Source organism: Cynara cardunculus (genome assembly GCF_001531365.2).
Source record: "Cynara cardunculus var. scolymus isolate 2C chromosome LG 17, CcrdV1, whole genome shotgun sequence".
NCBI lineage: Eukaryota > Viridiplantae > Streptophyta > Magnoliopsida > Asterales > Asteraceae > Cynara > Cynara cardunculus.
The window spans coordinates 6409878-6421297 of NC_037544.1; the positions used below are offsets into that span (position 1 = coordinate 6409878).

The 11420-nt window shown below is 33.6% G+C and overlaps 2 protein-coding genes across 2 annotated transcripts; one reads left to right on the forward strand and one right to left on the reverse strand.

Moving 5' to 3' along the window:
• Positions 1–906: 906 nt before the first annotated feature.
• On the forward strand, positions 907–6515 carry LOC112500809 (beta carbonic anhydrase 5, chloroplastic-like). The gene is made up of 10 exons (XM_025104393.1): positions 907–1078; positions 2309–2377; positions 2515–2582; positions 3614–3775; positions 3857–3905; positions 4007–4120; positions 4340–4393; positions 4972–5054; positions 5167–5272; positions 6062–6515. Exons 1-10 carry the CDS (start codon positions 1016–1018, stop codon positions 6263–6265), a joined length of 972 nt encoding a protein of 323 aa, XP_024960161.1. The 5' UTR covers positions 907–1015; the 3' UTR covers positions 6266–6515.
• Positions 6516–9413: 2898 nt separating this feature from the next.
• On the reverse strand, positions 9414–9854 carry LOC112500560 (protein PELPK1-like). Its single transcript, XM_025104063.1, has one exon. It carries the CDS (start codon positions 9852–9854, stop codon positions 9414–9416), a length of 441 nt encoding a protein of 146 aa, XP_024959831.1.
• Between the last annotated feature and the right edge of the window lie 1566 nt (positions 9855–11420).

Genomic DNA, 11420 nt, shown 5'->3' on the forward strand with positions numbered 1-11420 from the left:
AATTTCACCAATAGTTATACAAATTTTTTATTTTTATTTTATTAAAATGATAACAAAATGGAAAATATATAAAAATAAAAAGTAAACTTACAAATTTCATACTATTTCTTATTTGTAATTATAGCCATCGACTTTATATATGTATCGTTGAAATATTTGGTTCTTGAAACTAACGTTGTTACGTTTGAGGGGCCAGTGACATTATGTACACATGTATAACAAATATCGATCATATCAAGCTTATTTGATGATCAAGGAAACAACATATTTGACCCATTTTGTTCAACGTATGGGACCACGAATGCCTTTCAAATTGCTTCCACATTCATTTCAAATAGCAGTAATCCTTAACTATCAGTTGTCACTAAAAGCAATGCAATAATGGAATCTGGATAGTGCATATGCAACAACAAAATCCAAAATCTCGTCAGAAATCTAAAAATTACAACTTTCCTTTAAACCATCTTCAAGTACAAGTAGTTCAACCGAATACAGGTTGATGCATGGAACACTAGCAGTTTTTTCAGTCAGTATAGCCTCTTTCAGAATATTTATAGCCTCTTTTTTTATATTAATCTGCTTATTCATCTTTTCAAAATTTTGACTTAATCAATTCATCTACTAAAATGGGTCTTAAGATTTTTTTTTTCATCTCTGGGTCAACATAGACAAAAGAAAATGATTTGACCAAAATGCCCTTACAAAATACATGTGCTTTGAACATGACAAATTTAATATACATTCATCAAATGAGGTTGTTTTAGGGACTAAATTATAAAAAACGACTATATACCGAGCATAACTGTAAATTAGAAATAGTTGAGGGACTAAACATGTAAATTACCTTGAAAGAAATAATGGAGTGGAGACCAAAGAGGGTGTTTTCAAAAAGCATATAAAGACCAAAGGGATTGAGAAAAAAAGGATGTTATGCTACCCAAGGTTTCAGGAGAGCTTAATAGAAAGACAAGTGTAGTTGTACATCGTGCTTTGGAAGTTGTACTCTTGAATCCAGATGAGGGTTGGCTTACGGTGGGCACCTGCTGTATATAAACAATATCTACGTCCTACAACTATTGTAAGTATATTAACTTTTTTAATGTTTTGGGTAATATAAACCTGGATATCCAACCTACTATGCGAGTCGACTAATGTTCGGAGTCACCGTATTTAAACCTCCGTGGCCACAAGATGATTTTTATTTCTCATTGGATTTGAACTTGGGACCTCCTGATACTTTTGACCTTTGGAGTCAAACTCAAACTAATTAGCCACCACCCTTGTGGTTATTTATCGGTAATTTCAATCAACACTATACGAAACCGTCTTGTAGGTACCACATGTGAAAAGTCATTTAAGAGCTGACTTAACGACTGAAGCTAGCGAAAGGGTTCAAATCCGTCTTCTGACGATATTGGGTTTTAAGATAATTTAGAATATTACTATATTCTTTTAAAAATATAGAATCTTTTTTCTTTTTTCAAAAGGAAAAATATGCTTTTAACAACCTTTCTAAAAATAAGTTGATAAAAATTTCGTCAATATGATATTGTTGATTGCCGTTTTCTTTATAAATATGTTTGAGAACAGTTTTGTATTATGGAAATCTTGTGAATTAGGCTCTGTTTGGGAAAATTACTGAAATTAGCAAAAAGTTAAAGTTATAACTGAACATAAGGGTGGTGTTTGATTTGTTTGAGCTTGACTCTAAAGGTCAAAAATACTAGGAGGTCTCAGGTTCAAATCCAAAAAGGAATAAAAATCCCATTGTGGTCACTGAGATTCAAATGCAGTGACTTCAAGCTATCTACAAAATAGGTGGTCGTCCTGGGATTAGTCGGCTCGCATAGCGGGTTATATATCAGGTTAATAAAAAAACAAAAATACATGTAAAATAATATTTTAAATTATAAGTTTTAATTAAAAAATCATATAAAAAATATAAAGTGATCTTATTAATGGCATTTTTAAGATGAATTATGAATGTTTAATTGAATGAAACAATGGGGGGATTGCAACAACTTGGAATTTGGTAATTAGTGCAACTACGTAGAGAGAAGGTTTAACTGGAGTGATGAGTTGTCATGGGCAGACAGCTTTTCCTATTTTCGGCAAGCATAGATTTCTCCGCCTTTCTTGGAATGAAACAATTGTTCTTGATCTGGCCACCAATACCCAGTTGGTAGCCTTCCTATATATTCTCATGCATCGCCTCTATCTAGCTAATTTGATGAAAAAGAGACATCATTCTTTAGACCCAGGAAACCCATCAAGAAAACCCCTTTAATTTTCTTTGAAAATGGCGCAGTCAATTCTTGGATCTTCTTCCCCTGTCTACGAATCAGAGTTTACAAGATCATCTGCTTCAACATCAACTGTAATCTCTCCTTCTCTTTCTCTCTCTTTGTGTGTGTGTGAAGTAAATGTGTATGCGGTATGCAGAGAAGGTGTTTGATGATATGACTCTGTGGACTTTATTATTGATTGTTGTCTTTTTGTTTTATTCTGGGGCAGATCTCCGGTTCTGAGTTGAAGTTTTCGGGAATTGAGCAGATACGGTTGGGATTTCTGAATTCTTCCAAGTATGTCTTGTACAAAGTTTTCAGTGCACAATAAATTTAAATGTTTCATTCTATTACAACTTTGTTTTCTATAATTCACTGTGTGTTTCAAGTATTCATCATTACTTGCAAAGTTTTCTTATTAAACAAGATAAGATTCCTATTTGGTTCTTGTTCTTGATTCTTTCTGAATTGAAGTGAACAGTACCCTAACTGCTTTCAAGTTTAAGTTTGTGTTTATATTTGAGATAGATATTTACTCTATCTTATTTGTAGCAGTATAGGTGTTCGATGTTGCATGTACTGATAAAAGAAATTGATCAATGGTAAAAAACAAAATTGCTTATGTATGAGGAGTAGATCCACCCCAATATGGTACGGATGCTTAGAGGTGGCAAAAGTCAAACGTGCTTTCTAGTTTTTGTCTGAAGCCAACTATGGTTGTAATTTGAATCTGGTACAGACTGGGCCTTTCTTTTTTCACAGTGGATTTGATCAATATATCCAAAGTATTTACTTGAGCTTAAAAAAGATCTTTTCAAGATCTATAAATGGGCTGATTTAATCAAGCGGAGTTCGAAGGTGAGCCTCTAATCAAGGCTTAGGGAACTTGACTCTTTATAAGCTCATGTAGACTTGCAGAAACAATTAATTCTTTCTTTTGGATCTTCATCTGAGTAAGTCAGAGCAAGAACTGGTCCTTAAATCTGGCTTGATTGTCATCTTTCCCCATTAGGCTAAACTTGAAATGTTATTGTTTCTTAACTTAGTCCAGACTCTAGAGATCTCTTTCTTGGTGCAAGAGCTTAATTGGATAAAATTTCCATAACCACTTGGTTCATATGTCACAAGTATCTGATTTGATTGTTTGATGATTTATAGGAAAGACATAATTTTAAGATTACAGACACCAATGCAACCTTCGGGATTGAGCCCAAGAGATAAGCATGTCCTTATTTTGGTTTATTGTATCTGCATGTGGTAGTTGATGCTTCAATTTACTAAGAAATCTATTCTATTTTTCTTCAACTATCTGCCTCACACATTTACAGGAGCAATCTTGCTTTGAGATTGAAGGCCTCAAGGGAGGGGGTAGGTCTGGTTCAAGAAACTACAGAAAAGACACCAAAACTTGTAAAGAAACCCAAGGATGGCAGTGATTCATTCACTGAGATGAAACAGAGGTTCCTGAGTTTTAAAAGACAGAAATACTTGTAAGTGCCATTATCTTTAGCCGAAATTCTGAATATGGAGTCTACTAGCATCCATTAATTTAAGACATTATTCTTGGACAGGGAAAACTTGGAGTGCTATCAAGAACTTGCTCAAGCACAAGCCCCAAAGGTGTTTATCTATTAGTTATTATCATTCTGTCTTAACTATCCAGACCTGTTATTCTTTGCCAAAATGGTATCTTGTTTGCTGACTGACAATTGTAAGAACAGTTCCTGGTGATTTCTTGTGCAGATTCTAGAGTTTGCCCCTCCTATATTCTAGGATTTCAACCTGGTGAAGCCTTTGTGGTCCGTAATATAGCCAATCTTGTTCCACCATTTGAGGTATTCTGTTTGGTCTTTCATTTATTTTTTTAATTTCACTGGTTTTCTTTTGTCTTTCTTCTGATAATATTTTGGGATGAGTATGAATCCCTTGTTCTGTTTTTTATGATTAAAAATAGGCATAAAAGTAAGGAACTTAATTGCCTTTGAATTTTTGATTTTGAGAGTTGTTTCCTTCACGGGTACACGTCTTTATGTTCTTTCTGATTTCATGTGCAGAATGGACCATGTGAAACCAATGCTGCGCTTGAATTTTCAGTGAATACTCTCGAAGTAAGAATACTTTTCTGATAATAACATTGAAATATGCTGTAATTATCTTCTAATTTGTAAATTCAGCTGGAACCTATATTTCCTTAAAATGAAGTTTATTTTGCTCTTCTAGAAGTTAGATATATCCCATCTTGCTAAAGAAGAGGTAAAAACTTTTGACATCAAACTGTTCTTATCTTATGAAGTGATATGAAGCTTTCAATTTTAAAGAGAAGTATGCCAACCTTATAACGAAGCTACAAAACAACTATGTTGCTTAATATGTACAAAAAATGATCCAATTCAAGACCAGACCTTTTTCATGATGTTTCGACTTTCAAGTGATGTACCTACATTGCAGTTTTCGCACTGGGCAACCTATTTCGAGGAGTTGAAACCTTTATATGCAGTCTTGTTTTGATTTCTCTTCATCAATTGAGTGATTAATTTATTATTTATGAGGAATCGTCCTGACTCAACTTGATGCTCATTTATGCATCTTTTGAACTTGGATAAATTAAAGAGTGTTGCTGGATCTCTCAGACCATGTCTTCAGTTCATGGTGAATAAACAGAATTTGATTATAAAATTAATTGCAGGTTGAAAATATACTGATTACTGGCCATAGCTGTTGTGGAGGCATTCGTGCCCTCATGGGCATGGAGGACGAAGAAAAGTCAAGGTTTGGCTAACATAATATTTTTCTTGTTCTGTGACTTCAGTTTTTTGTGTTACTGTATGATTTCCATGCTTATTGGACACGTAGTCTAATATAACTCTGCTTGCTTTTTCAGTAGCTTTATCAAGAATTGGGTCATGTTAGGGAAGGCAGCAAAATCAAGCACAAAAGCCACCACTTCTAACCTCAGCTTCGACCAGCAGTGCAAACACTGTGAAAAGGTGCGAATGGTTATGTTCTTTTACCAACTTAACGCGTCTTTCATCCGCTATTTGGGAATTTTACCTCTTCAAAAGTGGCTAGCCTAATTTAAGCTGCTACAATTGGAACACAAAATTGCGTGTATTTATCTAAGTCGAAGGTGGTAAATAATAACAGTTTCAGAAAATGAAACTAATATGTATTCACTCTAAAACAGACTACTCCTCCAGCTTTTCTGATAGTCAAACAAAAAGTTGACTCTTGAGGCCGGACAAACTAACATTTTAATCTTCATAAGTAGCACAAAGTTTGGAAAATAATTTAACAAGCACATCAAACTTTATATTGAATGCTACACTTAGAAAATGATGGAGATAAACACTCCCTCTATTTTAGTTTGTCCCAAAATAAGTGTCCACTTCTCAATTTTACCTTAATTATGAGATAAATAAATTCATTAGCCCTTTTATCGTTAAAGGGTAAAATTGTCATTTGGTCAATTAAAAAGTGCAATAATTACACATTTCTAAAATTGTGCCCCTTTCTCATTGTGAACATTTATTTTGGAACGGAAGGACTATCATAAAGGAACTCCGTATGGATGTTTAGCCTGTGACATGAGAAGTGAAATTGCAGCTTTTTGTTGCATTTGGTGGGAGTAATAATTTTAGGTGGTCTGTTTCTCTGTCAAAAAAGTTGCATTTAACACATACATATACCCTTATGCTTGTTCTCTCATGCCTTAACCAGTTATGGCAAAATCCATTTGTTTTATGATATTTTTGAGTTTATTTCATCAAACTTTTCAGGAATCAATAAACCATTCACTATTGAACTTGCTAACATACCCATGGGTAGAAGAACGAGTGGCAAACGGTCTGCTTTCTCTCCATGGTGGCTACTATAATTTCGTAGATTGTACATACGAGAAGTGGACTCTTGATTACCAGAAGAGCAGTACAAAGCAGGCAACCGGTGGGTACGCCATCAAGAACCGTGAATTCTGGCAATGATGTTATGCTGTTCTTATTCTTCTGTCGATATTATTAACTCGATAAAAACGTGCCCATATCATAAGACTGTTGTTTGTTCTGTATCGTTGGATACAATTTGTGGGGTGTTTTTTTGTTGTTGTTTAGATCTCCTTTCTTTCTGTTTGTCCAGTTCCATGATAGGATCATAGTGAAATTTATACATCATCCTTTCTGTGTACTATAAATGGAACTTTGTTTCTGAAGCACAAACTTATTGCATTAATTATTATGAAGTGAGAGCACTATGCAAGTCTAAAGAGTCGGGAGTCAAGAAAGTCATGGGGTACAAAGTGTTAGGCTTAACTCCTGTTGCTTGACGTACATAGCGGTAAGAAGTGGTGTTAGGCTTAACTCCTGAACAGTTTTCATCTTTCATATAAAATGGTAAAACTGAAAGAGTGCTATTTAAACCATGATTTTTCCAAAACACACCATGTTCATGATGAAAGCTTGTAAATCAGAACACCCATTTAAATATGAAATCAAAATCCAATACTCACTCAAAACGTGGATACACCATGATATTCAAATACAGTAACATAGTGAAACACCAATAATATCAATATGGACAAGACTCGATATTTAAAACGACAATTCATGGCCAACACTCCATGGCCAAAACACCGAAAGCATGGATAACTCAATACCCAAAACAACACCTTTCGCTGGCGAGGCAAACCCTTTTTCATTGAACGTGGCGGAAACAAAAAAGTATGCCAACCATAAGGGTGGCGCCTGATTAGTTTGAGCTTGACTTCAAAGATCAAAAGTACCATGAGGTCACAGGTTCAAATCCAAGGAGGAATAAAAATCCCCTTGTGGGCACGGATGTTCAAATGCGGTGACTCCGAGCTATCTACAAAGCAGGTGGTCGCCTGGTATTAGTCGGTTCACATAGCGGGTTGGATATTCAGGTTAATAAAAAAAAGTATGCCACATATATAATTTTTTATTTTCATAATACACATAGTCCTTACACTTAACAATGTTAGTTAACAACCATTAGTAATTGGTCTTTAAGAAAACTTTAAAGAACAAAAATGTAATCTCTAATATACAATGTAATTCATGTTTTTTTTTTGAATTTTGAATTAAAAAAATATTTTATATATCAATTCACAAATAAAATATATTAAATAAAGTAAATATTAAATAAAAATCTTTATACTTGTTTAAAAAATATAAAGTTCACAAAAAATATTAGCTTTAAAAAATCTTAAATCTAGAAAAACAAAAGAAATCAAAATAAATCCACGTCTTTTGAGTTAAGAATTGAAATCTGCAGACAAAAATATTGAAATTAAGTTCGGTTAACTGAGATTAATAATAAATAGTCAAACTACAAATAATTACAATAACAACAAAATATAAATTAATAAGTTAAGATTAGAAAAACACTAATTATTCAAACAACTAAGAAAAAACTATCACTACAACAAAATTAGGTTTATATGACGCCAAAAAAATTAAGCGTCCTAATAGACCGCTCTATAAGACCAAAAATAAAGCGTACTATCTAAATGCATTGCAGTAGGTTATATGACTCTTTTAGACGTCCTAACAAGATTTTAAAATACTAATAATACAAAGCGTCACATTAACAATTTTATATGAGACTATTAAAAAAGTTTTCTATAAAAACAAACGTCGCATAAAAAATGGGTTTTTAGGACGCTTAATTTTTTGGCGTCATATAAACTTAATTTTGTTGTAGTGATAGTTTTTTCTTAGTTGTTTGAATAATTAGTATTTTTCTAATCTTAATTTATAATCTGTATTTTGTTGTATTGTAGTTGTTTGTTGTTTGACTATATATTAATAATCTCATGTTAACCGAACTTAATTTTCAATATTTTTGCTCGCATATTTCAGTTCGCAACTCAAAATATATGTGAATTTATCTCGATTTCTTTTGTTTTTCTTAACTTTAGATTTTTAAAGATAATATTTTTTATGAAGAATATAAATATTTTTATTTAATATGTGTTTTATTTAAAATATTTGATTCTGGATATATAATTTTTTTTTTTCGTAAAACATTAAAAAAAAAGATGAATTATATTATATATTAGAGCAGATTGCATTTTTGGTCCATAAAGTTTGTTGAAAGACCAATGAGTTCTTCATAATGGTTGCTAACTAACATTGTTAAGTTGAGGGACACTTAGAGATTGAAGGTGTCCTATCAACCTCATCCATATCCTTGAACCCGTTCAAATCAAAACTATCTCCTATCCATCTGTATCCCTAACACCGCCCTCTTCCCCCTCATTCATTACCCTTTTTAAATTCGAATGTAGAAGATGAGAATGAAATCAGAAAAATTGGGTATATATTTGCAACAATGGTAGGTCGGTGGAAAATGAGATATTTCATTATTAAACCTAAATTAAGTTATATTTAAAAATAGAATTAGCAAAAATAATACAAAAAACGAGAACTTTTAAATTGTTAATTTGATTATGTTTGATGGTAGTAGGTTATATTGGGTGGTAATGGAATGGATTGTATTGGGTCTTATTTGGTCATCTTTATGATGGTTGTAATGAGTAATAATGCATTGTATAGGGTAGTAATAAGTCGTATTTTTGTCATCTTGGTTTGTAATGAATCATATTGGATGATAGTTGGTTATATAGGTGATACTCGCTAACCATCATTGAATTGCCATTTTATTCATTCGCTCTTGATTTTGTTACATTTATGACGATCGAGATTTATCTTTATTTTTTGAAGGCGAAAAAACCCTGTTGTGATTGGATTTCTCGTTATCATGGACCAGTACTTGTTTTTTGCTCCCTCCATCAACACATGAAATAACACTGATTCAATAACCCATGTGTGGCATATATTAGTAAGGTATGAGGTACATAAACCGGTCTCCAGTATTACACAACAATGCAAATTAAACACATAAATAATCAATTAATCTTCAAGGAATGGTGATGATTTGTAGTAAAGCAAACAAATCACATGTTCTTACAAAAAGAATTCTCTAAGGATGGAAGTCCTCTGAAAACTCGAGAATGGTTGGCAATGTGGGCTTAGGCAGGTCATGTATTTCTGGCACCTTTGGTACTTCTGGTTTGGGCAATGTTGGCAGCTCAGGGACCCGGGGCTTTGGAATCTATGGTTTTGGGATCTCAGGGACTGTAGGCTTTGGAATCTCATGAAATGTGGGTTTGGGAATCTCAGGAAGTGTGGATTTTGGAATCTCAGGATGTGTGGGTTTGGCAATTTCAGGAAATGCGGGCTTCGGAATCTCAGGGACCATGGGCTTCAGAATCTCAGGAACTGCGGGTTTAGGGATCTTAGGGACTATGTGCTTTAGAATCTTCGAAATTGTTGGTTTTGGGATTTCAGGGACAGTGGGCTTTGGAATCTCAGGAACTGTGGGCTTTGGAATATCAGGAAGTGTGGGCTTTGGAAGCTCAGGAAGTTTAGGCTTTGGAACCTCAGGCATCGCCGAAAGATTACGTGCCTCAACACATATTATCCGATCATCGATTGATGCCAAAGTGATTGAAACTAGTATGAGAAGAAAGGAAGTGAGGTGGGAATGAACCATTGCTATTGCAGGTTGTAGAGGATTGAAGATGAAGAAGCTAAGAAAGCGTTTTAAAGAGGACCGAAAAAGTTAAGAAAAAGTTTTTGAGAATGTATACGTCTTGATACAAATTTATATAGAAAATGTAAGACATGGAGAAGAGAGATACATTGATAAGTAGGTGATAATCATACATAAATTAGCTTTTTTAGTTCAGCTTCTTATCTATAAAGAGGACTTAATTGCATACGGCTGATTTTAATCTGCTTCAATATTTTGCTGATTGATTAAATATTCATGTTTTATCAATTAATCGTTTTCTATGATTTCTTTCTATCTCGTACATTACATTTTAATGATGTCTATCATCATATAAAATAATTCTTTTACGGTTTACGAAAGCATGTTAAAAAAAATATCTGGACTAACAACTTAACACCTACTTATTGCACCAAAATTAGCTGAAAAAGGTTGAATATTAGGCCATCCCGCAATTGCCAATTCAGACACTCTAGTTTCGAAAATCGTTCAACATCTCAACCATTTCTGGTACAATTACGTATGTATCCTTACAATAAAATGGCATGCATGTTTAGCTTATTAAGAACTAACCGTTTCTGTAAACCCACACAATCAAAACTTGTAAAGCAACCCAAGGATGGCAGTGATTCGTTCGCTGAAATGAAACAAATATTCCAGAGTTTTGGAAGATGTTGGTGATTTCAGCGTCATCAAACATACATTTTGGTGTAATTGTGATTTATTTGAGATCGATTAAGGTGATAAGGCAAATATACGTAAGTTAGTTAGGAGGTGCGGACTGCACACTTACAAATGTTGCCCCTATCATCTTGGATAGTCATAAAACGGGGGTCAACAGGACTGCGCCCCTAGAATTTCCTACGTTTTGTGTGTTTTTCAACCATTGGTAAGCCATCGCTGAAGGTATTATTCTGCCTATCGCTGAAGAGCCTCAACTGTTGTTGAAAAGCCATCGTTGAAGATGTATTTTCCAGTACTTAAGATTCGATTGTAACTATCTTTTGATCTTATCCATTAACAGTTATAACCTTTTAACCGCTAAGAATCATCGATCTCTCATTTGAATATGTAAAACGAGAATCTAGGTGTGTATATATATATATATATATATATATATATATATATATCTCGTTTTTCACAATCTTTGGATATGAGAGAAAAACCAAGAATGATCCCAATACGAAATTCTTGAACCCAACGCAAACAAGGGTCGAATTATTGCATTCGGATCAAAGTGCTTTTTGACATGATTCTTGAGTTTAATCCGATCTATAAATCATTCCCTATACACAGTCCCTAACAAAAGATACAAATATTTAGGGGATCGTTTACCCAACTTTGACCTTATAAACAAAGATTCCTGAGTAAAAGAATTTATTTAATTCCCATGAATCCCTAGAGCCTAAATCCCGCTCAAATATATATATATATATATATAGGGGAGCGATCAAATGCAAACCACTCAATTTGTACAAACCGTGCAAACCGCATTCAACCAATCATAATTTTTCATTTTGTTCATTTTTTTGTAATTATGAGAGGTTG